Source organism: Takifugu rubripes, chromosome 18 (assembly GCF_901000725.2).
Source record: "Takifugu rubripes chromosome 18, fTakRub1.2, whole genome shotgun sequence".
In the NCBI taxonomy this organism is placed as follows: Eukaryota; Metazoa; Chordata; class Actinopteri; order Tetraodontiformes; family Tetraodontidae; genus Takifugu; species Takifugu rubripes.
The window spans coordinates 6,155,087-6,171,830 of record NC_042302.1 but is presented as its reverse complement, the minus strand read 5'-3'; the positions used below and the strand labels follow the sequence as shown (position 1 = coordinate 6,171,830).

The 16,744-nt window shown below is 43.0% G+C and overlaps 1 protein-coding gene across 5 annotated transcripts in view; it reads right to left on the bottom strand.

The window, feature by feature from the left end:
• Positions 1-1,077: 1,077 nt before the first annotated feature.
• cacna2d4a (calcium channel, voltage-dependent, alpha 2/delta subunit 4a) overlaps positions 1,078-16,744 on the bottom strand; it is a 49,347-nt gene continuing 33,680 nt past the window's right edge. For 2 of the 5 annotated variants that reach the window (XM_029825619.1, XM_029825621.1), the window contains 13 exons: positions 9,377-9,438; positions 6,507-6,521; positions 6,055-6,099; positions 5,848-5,910; positions 5,695-5,765; positions 4,998-5,073; positions 4,856-4,908; positions 3,871-3,926; positions 3,404-3,424; positions 3,094-3,214; positions 2,365-2,480; positions 2,067-2,149; positions 1,078-1,886 (listed from right to left, as the gene is read on the bottom strand). In XM_029825619.1, coding sequence (XP_029681479.1) covers positions 1,791-1,886; positions 2,067-2,149; positions 2,365-2,480; positions 3,094-3,214; positions 3,404-3,424; positions 3,871-3,926; positions 4,856-4,908; positions 4,998-5,073; positions 5,695-5,765; positions 5,848-5,910; positions 6,055-6,099; positions 6,507-6,521; positions 9,377-9,438 — 878 coding nt within the window. In that variant the 3' untranslated portion in view covers positions 1,078-1,790. Of the gene's footprint in view, positions 1,887-2,066; positions 2,150-2,364; positions 2,481-3,093; positions 3,215-3,403; positions 3,425-3,870; positions 3,927-4,855; positions 4,909-4,993; positions 5,074-5,694; positions 5,766-5,847; positions 5,911-6,050; positions 6,100-6,506; positions 6,522-9,376; positions 9,439-16,744 lie in introns of those variants that run through there. The other 3 variants (XM_029825620.1, XM_029825622.1, XR_003885750.1) reach the window with 3 other exon arrangements.

Here is a 16,744-nt window from a genome sequence, read left to right as displayed (position 1 = left end):
AATCAGTCAAAAATGTTGAGGTATCTGGACTGTTAAAATTTCAGCAGAATTGGTGGGCCTGATGCCAGTATGCAGCAACAAAGGAGTGAAGCACTTGTTTAGTCAGTGACACTTGCCACAATATGCCTTTTTTTGTGAGTATTCACTCTGTTGTCATGTGACTGTTGTGTCTGTTGTCATGTGACTGTTCTCCAGCTGTTGTGACACATGACTTTTTTTTCTGTCAGCCACCTTAGGTTTCTCTCTTTTGCATTTTAATTCCCTCCTTCTTTCCCTTCAGCTCCACTTTCTGGTAAAGCTGCCAGATTGTGATGAACTCTCTACTGGTCAATGAGGTACCCACGTCTGGTGGAATTGTAAATATCAACAGTCTAGTTCCTTGTGTAGTTAATAAGCCATATGATTTGTGTCATGAAAAGTGTAACTGAAATGAATGAGGCTAAATAAAAAGCTGTTTTCCTAATTGTATTGGTTTCGTATTAAAGGTTAACTACTTGATAAGTGAATTGTGTGTTGTTTGAGTTTCACAATAGAGCATGATGATCTCTGACAGCATATTGAGTTTAAATAGCCAGCCCATAAACCGAATATCGCCAATTGAAAGGAGGCACGCTTGGAGACAGATCTCCTCCAGCTCCATCTCGAAGTGCTCTCAGTCTTGCAGGAATGATTCAGATTTGAATTAAGCAGCCACCGAGGTTGTAAAGCACCAAATATCACCTGGACATCGAAAACTCTCAGGATGAATGGGTTTGTATCTCCACAGGCTAATTGTCTTACATTTCCCACAGTGCTTGCTGAAAAGATTCTTGGTGGTGGCTTCCCAGCATTGGGTAGATTAAGGGTGTTCAGTTAAATTCCCTGTCAGTGAACTGCGTTTCCACTCCATCATGATTCCACTGCTCCTGAATTGTTTAATTTTGTGCTGTTTTTGGTTAACATTGTAGATTTCACAACAGGTCCAGACAGAGTCCAGCTTTATTTGTCAGTGTACCCTCGAATGAAATCAACCCTCAGCAGCAATTCTTTAATTGCAACGTAAAATAAATAAATAAATACATGCTACATTCCTCAGTTTAAAGTCAGAGTATTTTATTAAATTTGCCAAAATATCTTGTTTATAACTTGTCAAAAATGAACAGCAGGTGAAATGTTGCATTGGTACTGTGGTTGTAAGGAAACACACACACACACACACACACACACACACACACACACACACACACACACACACACACACACACACACACACACACACAGAAAGGCAGACGTCACATATAAAGATGTGTTGAAAAAACCAATGCCGGGATGTGGTCGATGTAAAAATGCACAAGATCCTGAAGCAGTTCCATTTTTAGATAAATCCAAATTCTACATAACTTTTTTCAGTCCACTTTCTTGCCACTCAACCACTGAGATACCAATATTTCACCAACATTTAGGTCTCACAATACTGTTGCTGCACACAACAGTGCTGTGTGGTCATTCTTTTTCTTATACCATTCAATTAAAGTACATGTGTCAATGAAGCAGTCACAATGGTGATAAACACTTTACATTATTTTACATCTGTAAGTGTAAAATATACACACCCACATTGTCTTTTCAAGGTCCAGTTTAAGGTGGATAGTTTGGTTACTGCAACCTAGGTTTGGGTGGCTGTCACGGGTACAATGTTCAGAACTAGGTACTTAAAAGAAAAAAATCCACTTTAGGTGAAAAAGCACATTGTCTGATTTAATCTTGTCTCTGTTTGTATGAGGATATCTCAGGGGTGAGGAAACAGCCCATCATCTCGAGACAAGTGCCAGAAAAGAGAGACAGGTGAGAAAGAGAGAGACAGATAGAGAGAGACCAGATGCTCCTCCACAGTCATTGGCATTCTCCTGCAAGAACAAATAACACAGTGATGTTATTGATCTTTGAAATAACATCATTTCAACAAAGCTGTGCGTATAGGAAGCTAATTGATGAGTACATCCACTCCTAATAAAAAAAAAGGTTAAACCTAATGAATGAAATGGCACTAACTCCAATTCTTGCTAATCAGCGAATGAGAAGCTGACCTGGGGGTGGTAGGCGTGGCAGGACTCAGGCCGCCTGCGAATCTTCTGTGACCTCATCCTGTCACATTTAACTGAGGCATTATGTGTGACGGAGTCAAGGAAGAACAGCACTGGAAAGAAGAGGCCCTCTGTGATGTCCAAAACAAATTATCTTCAGTTTTTAGGGGCCAACGTGGTGGCTGGGATCAACCTTCCACCTGGCCTCGAAATCACATTTTACAATCTTGTATCGTGATGAATAAAGGATATTCTATTATATACATAGTAGTATCCAGTATAATGTAATGGGAAAGGATATATTTGACTTCCTTGGGATCCATGGTGATGGGTGGGTACTGTCTGGAGCAGTCGCAGTCTGCCTGGACCACTAACATCAGCAGGTTGCTGTCTGGTATCTGCTGCACCACAAACATCCTGACACACAAGAACAGGAGGTTTATTTTTTTTTTTAGAACAACTGAACAGAAAGAAAACACCTTCGCGGACCATCTCAGTCAGATGGAGTCTAGCTTGAATCATTGATAAAATAAACATAGCTAAATGCATCCATAATGCTCCAACAATCCCAGTAATTTAATTTAAAGCTGGACTTAAGAGCTAATATAATATAATAAAAACTCATCAGGAAAGCGCCGCAATGCTGTTTTAGCACTTTGGGCCTCATGGGGGCGCTCTCCTCCAAGTTATGATCACATATAACTGAAAATCAAGCCATGAAGTGCTGTAGCTGCAATGGTTCTCATCCCTCTTTAAAATCCCTCTCAGCTATTGCAGGTAATTTTTGACTCCTTCTCTTCCTCTCGACATAAATCGTGGTCCTTGCTTTCCCCCTGTGCCGCCTGACTTAAATCTATTCCTTATTTTCCTCTTGTACCTGCTCTTGTGCACTGCTCTTACTATGCACAGCACAGCAACGCCACAGAAAATGGATGTGAGAAGGACAGTTTAATAGGACTGATGCAGCAGATTTAAAGAGGTCCGCGCTGCGTGTTTGTGAGTGCATGATTGCGGATGAGTGCGTGCTCACTTTTGGCAGCGTCCACACTTGATGATGCTGTTGGTCTCTTTGACTGACGGCTCATAGATGAAGCTGGGGTATTCAGTGTCACACGGCTGGAGGATGTCTCCCTTTTTCTTGTGAGATGACGCTAAAGGAGAATTAATGTCATAGGTGAAAGAGAATAACGTGTGTCTAAGTGTGTTCATCTGTGACTGGCAGGCTGAGATTATGTGACTGAAATGCCTCACTCTCCAGCCAATAAGCCGTTAGAACTCAAAAATGATGACCTCATGTTTAAGGTACGCTAGATAGAAACACCGTCAAAAAAGATACTCACAAACACTGAAAGATGGCTTGGCTGAATGGAAGGATGACGAGGGTGATGATGTGGAGTGAGATCATGAATGGATGATTGGCAGGTAGAGTATTGAAGATGAAGAGTGCACGATTGACGGACAGACAGACCAGGGCGATGTGCAAACAGGGCAGGAAGTGATGCAATGAAAATGACAGGTTTTTGAGATAGGAGAAGGGTTAATGTTGAATATTATGAGCTGAGGTTCCCACATTTAATGAAATCTACATTTAAATCTGTTTAGAATTTTGATTGAGTCGCTGAAGATTATTATCCTTAAAGATGTTGATTTATGACAGAAGTGCCTCAAACCGAGCCAAATTGGCAGGGAAGATTGTCATATTTAGAGGATTTGCATAATTTCTATCCATTTATATGAAACACCTATTAGGATTCTCTAAATGTGGATGAATCCTTGATCTGGTCACATTCCTTCTTGGAGAGCTCACCTTCTGTGAAATGTTCCGGGTGCCAGAAGCTGCAGATATTAAACTCCAAGAGAAATCTGGAGGAGCAAAAGGGCGAGAGAGCACAGAGAGAAGGAGGCAATTATACAGTCATCGCCATAAACCACAGCTGATTGCAGGCATATTGCGTGGGGTTGCAAAAACCAGGCAAGTATCCAAAGTTGATGTCATGGGAATATTAAAGTGGGTCCTCACGTTATTCAGCTCTAATCGTTATCCGCGGTGGCCATTTTTCTCTTTAACTTGACCGTGCCTTCTTGTGACATTAGAGCAAGTAGTAAAAAATAGAAAATAGATGCCATAGGGGCATCTCTTAGCGGTGGTAGCGAATGGATTGTATCAAGAAATTTGGAGGTTTGGATAGAGCCCTTGAAGGGGGTTGGTGTGGAGAGCTCAGAACATCTCCATGGCAGGTGTTTGTAGTGGCAGTTGAAGTTAACGCTATTTTAATGTGGTGCAGGCTGCACATTTAAAGCAAATGAACACATTTTACCCTGCCTGCAAGCCTGACATAAGGACCATCCCGCAGTTCTCTCTGATCTCCTCTCTGCCCCTGACTCCAGCTGTCTATTAAGGGCCTCATCTCAAGCTGTGACAACAGCATCATATGTCTTCTTAGTATTCAGCTCGGCTGCAAACTACAGGGACCTCACAGTGGGAGGGGACACCGCAATTCATTTTCACGTCTTGGCCAGGTTTTAGTGCACTGCCTGATTCCTATTGCGTCTAAAATGTATCTATTTTAATTGTGCTCCACCTTAAATATTCAATAAGTAGTTCATTAATATATTATCATTAGTTAACTCATTAGCCCTGTACTCGCGAGGTCAGTGTAACTTTCCCCCTTTTTTAGAGAAAAAAGTGGTAAAAAAGTAATCATTTATCGTGTGAATTACAATAAATACCAGCTAATAAAACGATCCCCTTCCATTCTGAACAGACTGTACTTTCATTCTGGAAGACTTACAGCACGAAGTTGGAGAGGAACCACTTGAGGGCTGAAGCCAAACTGTAGAATGACTGAAAAGAACACCGATATATTCATTTATTTACACTGGAGGCCTGAGTATTGTGGTAAGAACACTTTAAAACGAGCAGGTTGCACTTGCGCTGAGAAGTGGACGAGCGCTGCTGACAGAGTGCAGGTTCATCTTACACATGGCCTGGTAGTCGAACAAGGACACCCTGCGGACACACACCCCCACACACACATGAGCACAGGGGTCATGTTCTTCAAGCGCAAGATCACAGACACATTTTCTCACAAACTATAAGAGGAAAAGAAATAGTGAAGTAAACTGCTCAAAACAAGTTATGTAATGTCCCATGTCAAATGAAGCGTGAAGAAGTGTTTTATCTGTTTATAAATAGCATATTACTCATGGGGTTGGATGGACAGAAATGCTTTTAAAGAAGCTAAAGGGGTGGAAAAGGGAACAAAAGCTGCAGCATCTACACATGGCTGACTTAGCCATGTTTTTAACTGGAGACCACGGCAACACATGACAGAAACGCCACCATTCAACAATAACTACAATACTTGGAGAGCCCATGTTTGGAAAAATGGCGTCCACATTATGGGGTTGATATGCATGACAATGCATGCTCTAGATAAAGTTGCATTTATTTAATTCAAAACTGATGACATCCTGCGAAGACAACCAATCAATGGGCTTGATCTGGCCTAGATTTATATGTATGGTACATGTGAACGGTTTACATGGGCTGTTCAGGAAGTCAACAAACAGCACAGATCCAACAGCAGGCACCTGATGTCCGAACAACCAGACCGTCACAAGTCAATACCTTTTGAACATGCCCATTCGGATCAATGTCGTCATGACTGAGCCGTCGATCTCACCCAGGAATCGCCCCGCCTATCAGGAAAGAGAAACAACATCCGTTTGGCCTCAGCCACAACAAACTGGGAGACACATTTGTCTGTGCGATTGCACTCACGTCGTTCTGCTGCTTGGAAACCAGGACAAAACCATGATTATCAATTACATAGCAGTCCAAATCCTGTAAGGAGGAACAGAGAGAAAACAACCGCCTTGACGAACAGGAAAAGAGCCCATTATAATATACAAACACACACACTTTCTGATCTGTGCCAGTGAAAGTTTGATCATTTTAAATTGGCGAATCAAACCGAAATATACCCACAAAGCTGTCACACTGAAGAGGACAAACCCCCTCGACATTGGAGCACTGAGGCATGGATGGGAAGAGAGGACAGGTTAATGATGAACAAGCAGTCACATATGTGTTATCGTCGACAGCGAGTACGAGGTCTGAACGCACAACTCCCAAAGCTGCCTCCTGAGGCGTTTACGTGCGAACGTGTGTTCGTGAAGACAAGTGCGAGTGTACGTGTTGCTGACGAAAACAAAGGTGCGAATCCGCTCGTTTGCATGTGATACTTCTTGCCTCGCTGTGATTGCTAGCTAACAGTCTCTGTTGAGCATGTTTCACCTCCACACGTCTGTGACGGTGTGTGCACGGGTGTAATTTGCCGGAGCCGGAGTGTGAAGCTGACTTCACGGAGCTCAGTGGGTGTCGGCTGTCTTCGCTTTGGGCCTGCATAAAAGGGGGGGTGGGAAAAGATGCATACTTACATCCGTATCATTTGGCTGTGAAGTAAAAGGAAGAGAGAGGGGGGAAAGAACTGTTACTTCACTTAATAACATCAAAGTCGATGCATCATGCTGCATTGTCCTCTTCCAGGATGAAGACAAATCAATAAACAATTTACACAGATGGAAACGAAAATGTGAAACGCATCGCGATGATTGGTATCTCTTCTATGATAGCAAGATTAACTCGCGGAGGGAGTTTCTCCTTTTCTCCCGGCACTTGCTTTCAACCCTGGAAGGGTCATGTGTCAAAATTTATGGTCTCATTGCATGTTTATGGCGTGTGCAGATTGGCGGTGAAGGACGATATGGCTTTAGAATCACACCCGGGATATATAGAGCGCGTCAGACAGCGAATGACACAATTTATCACCCTTTTCCATTCGATTACAAGAGAGTGTTAGCCTTCGTCTGTTCCCCATCACTGTGGTAATCTATAGTCTGAAGAATGAGGATACCTGTCTATGTAATGGAGATTTGATGAGTTCAAACTTTTACGGTTAATAGGCAGCTTTCCTGCGCAGTTAATAGGCAGCTTTAACGTTAAAGACCACAGGTCTATGAACGCTGCTCTTTTTTCTGTAGCTTTGCTGAGTCAGCGTTATGAATAAATCAATGAAACAAACAGCAGCCTTGAAAGCAAATATTAACCTTTGAAAGATTGTTTTCTTTTTACTGCATGTTTAAGGCCACTCCAAAACGAATAAAGACCTCTGCAGCCACCATAGCAACAGGCTGGAATTTCAGTAAGGCCTTCTGTTTCGGCGGCCCCTAAATGTTAATGAATTGAAATCAAAAGTGGCATTTTAATCAGCCCAGTTTAATTCTGGACACTCGCTATTTGTTAGATGTGTTCATCTTCATGGGCGGCGTGTGAGGGGCCGCTTTTAGAGACACGGGGCTGTTTCGCTGTGGTGCAGCCGGGGCGGGATACATGCAGGCGCGGTGCAGCAGTAGCTGCAGTGGAGAGACCAGCTCGCCTTATCATGCCCCCCCGATGAGTCCCATGCATCTCCTGTGTCAAGGGCTTACGGAAATAGAGCCCAGGGTGTGAGTAAACTGTCTCATCTTGTAGCGGTGGCGTTGGTGAGAGCATCAATTATCACCTCATCGGCGGAACCTCGGATGCTCGTACACGGGCATGAATTCAAGAGTTCTGCCGCCTTCTGCTCTGTCTACACCACATGTTCGTGTTAAAATCACATTGTGTGTGAGGTTCAAAGGTAACTATTTTCATTTGATGGTTCTTTTTCAGATCACACCATGATAGGAACAAAATGTCACACACACACACACACACACACACACACACGCGTGCGCTTGTCACACTGTTCACCCAGCCACGTCCTGATTGGTTCCTTTTAGACGGAAACTTGCGCTTTATTCTTCTCCTGTCTAATTCATAATTCATGGACTAATAATGGGTTATTTTTAGGCAGTCAACAGCATACTGTCACTATAAGGTCGGACAGGATTCCCCACACTTATGTAACGCTTCCACTCATATCCAAGGCCTGCATGGAGGCTTATTCACAACAATCAGCTCTGCAAGACACCGGACTTATGCAAACCCGACCCTGTTAGCAGTAAAATAGTTTTGGCAGAAAATCGTGGGTGATGAAGACTTACTATTGAATAATGAACACCTGAAATGGAATAAAATGAAGTCTCCCTGCTTGTTTGTGTTTGTTGCTAGTGCCACATTTTACATTGTTAGGAATCCTGATCACGAGTCATCTCGGATGTGTAGACCTGCCATGTGACTGGATGTTGTGCCGCGCCTGAATATATAATATAAGCATCCTTTCCCCTGTGGGAGATGATGTGCCGAAAATAGACGCGGGGAGGACGTTGTACAACACACATGAACACGCGCGGCTGAGACGTGTGCACGCGAAAACCTATGAAATAAAAATGTTCGGCGGTGAGTCGACGACAGGAAGAGGAGATGATTATATACGCTGAGAATGTCGAGTTTAGAGGATGAGAGGGGTGAGCGAAGGGGTGGAGAGCGGAAGATTGGATAATTTAGGGGGAAAAAAGAAGATTATTTTATATTCTGGAGAATTCTCACTAATCAACTTGGAGCAATTAGGGGAAAAAAACAACTGGCAACAGCAGCTTGTTATTCATACTTCATGGAAGCCTGATCTAAAAATGAGGATGCGTCCTGTTTATAACAGGATTTTGGTGAATGAAGTTTCCGTATTCCTGCAATCAGATGTCAATTAACACAAAAAAGTGGTTAGTTAAAAAGTCTGTCTTAGATTATCTGTAATCCAGCAATGGGAACCATGAACCCAATAAAAGAGAGATAATTCAAACAAAATCAGTTTATTATCTTTAAAATAAGTTGCTTATGAAGGTTTATTCTCTAGTCACCGTCTGGAGTTGTGTTACTTATTTACATCACGAGCATGAAACCACTTCCCCAGGCCCTCGAAGGGTTCAGCCTTGATTTCATCAGCAGCACATTCAGAGCAAAGGTGGACCTGCTGCAAATAACGCTCAGAACCGATAAATATACAGGCACAGGTGGTCGTGCATATGGTGCCTGCCAGTGGTCGAGTATTAACAGTGAAACAAATATGTATGCACGTGTTTTTACACCTCAGCAACACCAAAAGACTCAGGGGTTGGTGAGAGTCACACTGGTAGCCCGTCACTCAGTGGACAGTCTGAACACGTTTTCAAGGCTATCGCACCACAGTCCCGGCAGCAGACGACAGCAAAGCTACGCCTGCTAAACCTGGAGACTTGCAGGCAGCTGTGATGAATACAACATGCTGGACACTGGCTATGGATAATATTATTGATACAGAGTTTTTATTAGCAGTAGGACATTTGCTTACCTGTGATGTAATGGCCCAAAATCTAGATTCAAACACCTCCAGATTCATTTGGACCCCGATGGCTAAAGAGAGAGAGAGAGAGCATTAGAGGAAAGAAAACTATGGTAATTTAAAAACTTGAAACAGTTCAGTGCTGAGAGAACAGGTTTAGCTAGGAGCAAAGCTTGTAGCAGCTAATACAGGCTGGAAATGGAGAGAGGAAACTTCCATTCCAACTGTTTTAAGAAGGAATGTTGGTGAGCCGATTACGGTCCAAGGGTGAGAGACGACATCTCCCTCTCGTCTCTGAGGCTGGGAGAGGAGAAGAGGACTCGCTGTACAGATCGCCTCTGCCATCGGAACTCTACTTATGACAATCCTTAAACATTAGCTGGCCTTCCGAGACTTGGCGGCGCTGTGTGAACAGGCTATTCTTGGACAGCGTGCACTGACCACTGACTGTAACATCACACTTGCAGTCACAAAACATCAAGACTTAGTCCACTTGCACGTTTCAAACGCGCGCACGGAGGCAGCAGGCTCTCTGGCGTCAGCTTAGAGTTTTACGTCCATCAGCATTTTAGCTAGCACGGTAATGCCAAAAGCAACTGCAATTACATAATAACTCAGAGCAGAAAAAGTGCAATCATCCACACATACATTCTAAGAAGTACACACAGAGAGACACACACTCACTGAGAGGGACGTTACTGCATATTTTAGGCATGAAAGACTCAGTGTTTTACTCCCAACGTGCTTTTCACATCAACAAAGGGAAAACCCCGGGCTTGGCCAAAATACAGAGACGAGATATGAACACAAATGTGCGCACAAACATCGCACATCGGCGCAGACACTGCAGGACCAGGGTGTATGACACTAAACACACCCTGGCTGCAGATTAATCATATTAATGGAGTCAGGGGGCAAAAAGCTTTATTTTTAGCTGGGATTACTTTACGGGTTGGTCATTTTTAGACGGGAGTGGAGAAGAGGGAACGCGACTTTTGTGATGGGACGATAAAGCCAGCAAATGTGGAAACACACACAGCGACGCACTGACATCATTTCCATGGAAGGCAGATCAGCAAGTTACACCCAAATTTCATGAGTGCGTAAATTTCACCTGTGGAGAGAGATGACAGAAGCAGGAAGGCCCTGGCTGCCTGCAGGTCCAGACATATATTAGTAATATTAAACTATTCAGCAAAGTACTGTGTATATTCATATGCTATAGCTTCTGGAAGAAGGTAAATTGGAGTATACTTCAGTGCAGCCAAGAGCTGTAGTCTCAACGGTTACACAATAAAGCTTGACATTAGAGGTTGAATTGTCAGCTCATGTAAACACAAAGAAAAGCTGGATGAAAAGAAAATAATTTTTTTTTTGTGTTCAGATATAATATGTGTGCTGTGATAATCCATCATAGTGCTGAATCACTGTTGGAACCAGTTCAATTTTGTCTCAACGTATTTACTTCCAGAAACAGCTAAGTGGCACATTTTGTCTGCTGTCGTTCCGAAGCCTCAGCAGAATAAAATGCAGCACGGATAAGGAACAATCAAAGCCTTTTCATTTGCAGAATTTAATTTATTTTCCATTTTCAGCTTTGCAGCCATTTAAACACGCTCCCCCACAAGTCTCGCATCCGCGGTCTGGTATTGACCTTGGGGTCGCTTCCCTCCACGACAATCTCTGATAGTGTGAGAGCCATTATGGAGGGCAGCAGTAATCCGCCTTCTCTCCCAGCCTGAGTCGGAGGGCACGATCTAATTAAAACCATCAAACGGATCCTTCTGCTCTGTGTGTCTAATGGACGATGTGTCTTCCATGTACACAAACCAAGCCTGTAGTTCTTGATGTAGTTTCTTTTACTGGCATTTGCATACGCACACCCATAATGTGCGTCAATCCAAAAGCTTGTTTTTGAAGTGTGTGTCTGAGTGTGTGTGCGCGCTCACGGGGAATTCACAGTCTGAATTGCAATTAGCCTGAGCTGCCAATCAGACTAGAGAGCACTTTCAAAAGGAAATGAATTAATGAGAAAATGAATTTCAAAAGTCGAGCACAAGTGTCACAATTAATTGATTATTACACCGAGGAGGAAGTAAGAGGAGACAGAGTGACCTAAACTATGACTGGAGGGAAAGATTTGACATAAAATGGACATAAAAATTAATAATTATTATTATTATGCATTCAGTCACAAGAATGTGACAAGCAAAATATTGTGAAAATGTGAATTGGCAAATACCAAAAGGGACTGCGTTTAAACTGAAAGGTTTTACATGATTTTTCAGGTAGAGGAACTACATTTCCCATGATTCAGTATAGAATGCTCAGTATAGAACCAGGAGAGGCATAAGGGTACCTTAAAAATTGCTGAGGGATGAATCATTAAAATAATTCTGTATCAGCAAGTTTATTAAGGGAAAGCATTATAGGCATTACATTTGATCAAACTAAACACAACGTAGGGAGGTTAAATCAAATTCTGGCATTTTACCTAACTGAACAACAGGTTGGTGGGTAACTAATTAAAAAGTGTCACAATCAGCAGCAGAGCAGAGAGAGGTGAACTCTGAGTGCGGCAAAAACAGCAGCAAAGTGGCCAAATGAATCCCCTGGAGGACTCAATCAGTGACAATGTTACCGTGTTCTGACCCATTTGTGTGGACTAAATCCTACAAGCAGCAGCAGGTAAATACTGCTTTTTACACCACAAAACTTCATTAAATTCCACAGTTTTCCTGTCTTGTGTAACTTGGTAACCTTGGAAGCACTTTTGTGAGTGTTTTCCACTTTCTTATTGACAGATCAGACAGAAATAATCACAATTTTCCATCTTTAAAACGACTTTTTCTTTTAGAAACACAGAAGTAGTAAACAAGACATCTTATTGACAGAAATATACAAAGAGACAGCGCTTTTGGAAACTGCCTTCTCCCAAATAAGCCAAAACATAATTATAGTTTTTATTCTGGAAATGTCAAACAATGATGGGTTGGAGCGAGAGGCACTTTCAAACATCTTTTAAACCCTTTGCAAGCACATTTTCTTTGGCGATCTGTAATGTGACAGTCAAAAATCATCATGACTTGCTCAACCGCTGTCAACAATAGGCCTCAACTAGTAATCTGCTGCTAATCAATGCTCATTGTGTCAGCTGGAACTTTTGTTATAGAAATCCCTTTTAGGCTTTAAGAGCTCTGAATTCTGCTAGCACGTTCATCCAGCCAACGCATCACATCACCGTTAGCCTTCAAAATTGGCTTCCCTTTAACAAAAATGGTTTGTAGAGCCTCTAGAAAGCGTATAATGCTTCTGATAAATACTCCCTTTAGACTGAAACTATATTTCCTGCCCAATAATAAAGTTCTTTCCTCTTTTCTTCAACTATATTTTTGAAATATCCACTGTACATGTGAAAGATTTGTTTCTGAGTAGCAGCTGAAAACCTCAGTGGATCATAACGTGACTAAAATCTCCCATCCTGCGTGTTTTTATCCTGTTCAAATAAAAAAGAAAATCATTACCCACTCACTCCAGTAGCCTCTGATCTTAAATATCCAAATTGCTGTTTTCATTTCCAAAGAGAAGAAGAAACTCGGTCTCCGAAGCCTGAGTCGATCCTCCGACTTCTATAAAACTTATGTTGCCAAGCAACAAATAACGATCCAGCCAGCAAGGAAAGTAATCTGTTTTTGTAATCTTCTGAAAAGAAGACCTTCACTCCCTGCACTCAGAAAAAGATTAATCCTTTAAGTGCATACAAAAGAAATATTCACTCCAGCCTTGTAACACACATCGAAATCTGAGAGGAGAAAAGCCAAAATGTGGAAGGTGGACACAACACATTTGATCAGATTAAAATGGTGGACTGTCAGAATTCAACTGGAGCTGTGAACTGAACTCTCTGCAACTTGTTTAACACATTTTAAAAAGTAAAACGTGGACCTACACACACACACACACACGCACACACACACACACACACACACACACACACACACACACACACACACACACACACACACACACACACACACACATGCACACACCTCTGTGTTCTCTTCTCAGTAACCTTAGAGCGCTTACCAGAGGCTGCGCTGACATCATGTTACCAAAGCAACAGGCAGAGAGCTGGGATTGGACAAAAAGGATGACTCAACTTTCCTCCCGCATCCCTCTCGACACACACACACACACACACACACACACACACACACACACACTCTCTCTCTCTCGCCATACTGTCACGTCGTCTCTCACTTTTTCATGCACAACTTTTTCCAACGGCAAAGACGCAGACGGAGGCAGGTGGAACACTGTGTCACAAATAAAAGGAACAATAAAAAACTGTGGGATTCTGTGGACGGGACGCGCCGAAACCAGTTGAGGTTCTTTTGTTTTTAAAAGGCAGGCGGCGTGATCCACTTCAGCCTTCGGCTGACGGAACAGAGGTGACTGAGTGTTAAATGGGTTGCCCCTCTCTTTAAAAATGGAAATAAACGCAGCTGACACTGGCTGTATATGTGTGCGTAGCCGTAGACCTTCTACATCAGCAGAGTCCACCTTAACCTAACCTAGATTCGCAGCCTTTCACGAGCAGGCCTGTTGGAGGCATGCTCACTAAATCATTCATGGTGGAGAGACGGGGAGAGACACGGGCCTGCGTGATAGAGAACCAAGTGAACACAAAGCGCTCACAGTTTTTACAAGCCGCCCTGTGAAGCCGCGTTCGTCAGTCAGTGAACAGAAACGAAGGTGGCAACTTCTCAGATGGGCCCTAATATGGTGTCAAATCCAGCATTCTGCTTGATCTTTCATGGCATGAATGGCAATCGGGTGTATGTGAACACACACCCAACACTCAATAATCCAGTTTTATCATGACTGTTCCTGATACTAGTGCAGAGCAAACCCGTGATGTGAAATATGGCCCGAAAACTGTTATTTCCCACCCACATTTTTTATCTGTGGATAGCAAAGGTTCGGAAGGGTGATGTGCTTGTCTGATGCCCCAAAAGAAAGAAATGGTCAATCACTTTAAGGTGCAAGCAACTCCTATCAGTTCCTCCTTACACTCAGTGGACTTCCTGTTGCAAATCCATAAATTTGGAACCGATTTTCCTGCCACTTCTTCCTTCTTCTCTTGGCCTCATCTCCTGTAACTCTATTTTTCTTTCTCTCGCCCTCTTTCCTCTCTTCCTCCTCGTAGGAAATCCCTCACTACCATCTGTCTAGCTGTGATGAATTCAGAGCCTTTCAGAACAAATCATCTTGGCCAAATTAATGAGACTCTCCAAGGGGATAAACTTTGTGTGTGTGTGTGTGTGTGTGTGTGTGTGTGTGTGTGTGTGCATCTGAAATGCTGCATAATCCGAGGCATCACTCGGTTTATGCTGCAGCGACAGATAGCGTGTTACGGGAAAATATACCAGATCAATCTGGCGTAAACACTGGATAGCTTAAGTACTTGTACGTCCGGCTGCAGATGTGCCTGTTTTTTGGCCAAACTATTGGATAAAAACATCTATATGAGACAGATGAGAGGCTATGCACATTTGCAGCCACATTTTGAAAACATAGGAAGAGACATCTGCGAAATAATCCGACCCTTTTTAAAAAACAAACAAACAAAAAAACGCTTACTTTTTTTTTTTTTCTAATTAGGGGTTGGGGGGGCGTGTTGGAGATTATCCCAGCAGTCACCAAGCAGAAGGCAGGAATAAACCCGGGAAAGGTCACAGGGCAGAGAGTGTCCCGCCAGACTAGTGTGCACGCTTTGGAGCGTGGGAGGAAACCGGAAACAGGAGCGGCCGACATGGAGCGGCCCCTGCTCCCACGCCCTGAAAAGTGTTTTATGGCTTTATGATTTCAACGGACAACTTTAAAATGATTTCATTTAATGTTTACTCGCCTCCACCAGGGCAGCCTCCGGCTAACTTGTCACTTGTCTGGTGTTTAAAAGAACCAATTAAGCATTTATTCAATAATATATGCACATATTGTGAACAAATAATGCCTCAACACAGCAGGTAAACTGCTGATTAATTAATAAATCACAGAGAGAAATACAATGCAAAAGGCCCCAAACACTACAAATGTGATGGAACAGAATGTTAGAATCTGTAAAGTAACAACTTGAAATGACTGTCCAAATATTTCACGCCATAACTGGTAAGGATATTGTGAACACTGCACCAGGCAGCAACAATAAGAAAAAAAAATTGCTTTGGTACAGGAATTAAGACATAATTGACTTCTTATCCATGACCCAACTGACCAGGGAGCCATCAAAGTGTCTGCTCTATATTAAGTGGATTCAGACGTGATGGATAGAAAACACAGACAAATGGGAGCGCAGGTAGAAAGGAATCCTTGGAATGAAATACAGTCCTTTGTCCCGGTGCATCCTAAGATGGATGTGGCCTTGAAGTCACCTGCTCCGTGCAGGAAGTACTGGTTGTAGCTCTAAACATGTCCGCCCGGACTTATATGTTATACTGCAAAGACTGGAGCAGATTCATCTTCGCTGACACTCACCCAATAGCTGAGTAAATTACAGAGCTAGGGAGGGGGCAGGGGTCTTTAAAGACAGAGAGTGATAGAGCTAAAGGAGGAAATAGAACTGGTGGCAGCCAAAGAAGGAAGGTTGAAGAATGGAGAGGAAAGACAAGAGGACTGATGCACTGTGCCCACTCCCAGAAAGGATTTAAATTCATATATCATCCATATCACACAGGCACAGGGTTTATTCTGCCATCCCAGATCATAAATAAACCCGTGCAATAGTCAGTGCTATATCAGCCAGGCAGAATGGAACAAGTTAGACCTATTTCCGCCTCAAAAACTACCGGTTACCATTTCTTATCAGGCATTTCTTGCATCATTGATGGAACAGACCCAGCCATAAAAGTCACTTTGGCAGGAGGGGCTGGCGCGACCAATGGATCCTGATTCCAAATGGCCTCTTTGTCAGACTATTTAATCGCCCTCCAAAAAAGTATACAGTACTTATTCCATAGAAGACCAAATAAATCAAGCCCCCGTTTTTATCCAGGACTCAAACCCTCTACCTTCACTATCTATTTCTTTTGCAACATTTCTAATCACATTTAGATAATTCTTCCATATGCAGTGGTGGGAGGCATCTTCCTTTATATTCATGGCGTTTCTGCTAACCCTTGTCTCCTGTCTACGTCTGAAGAGCGTGTCCTATATAGCCACCGTTGGCAGCCGCCACTGGCAGCTGAAACACTCTTCTGTTTCCCAGGAAGCGCGTTCAGGCACCCACGTTTGAACAGGAATCCAGCGGACTCCTGCTCCGCTCGTATTCGTGTGCTGGGCGGCTGACCAGGCTTTTATTTAGCCTGTGCGACGCCA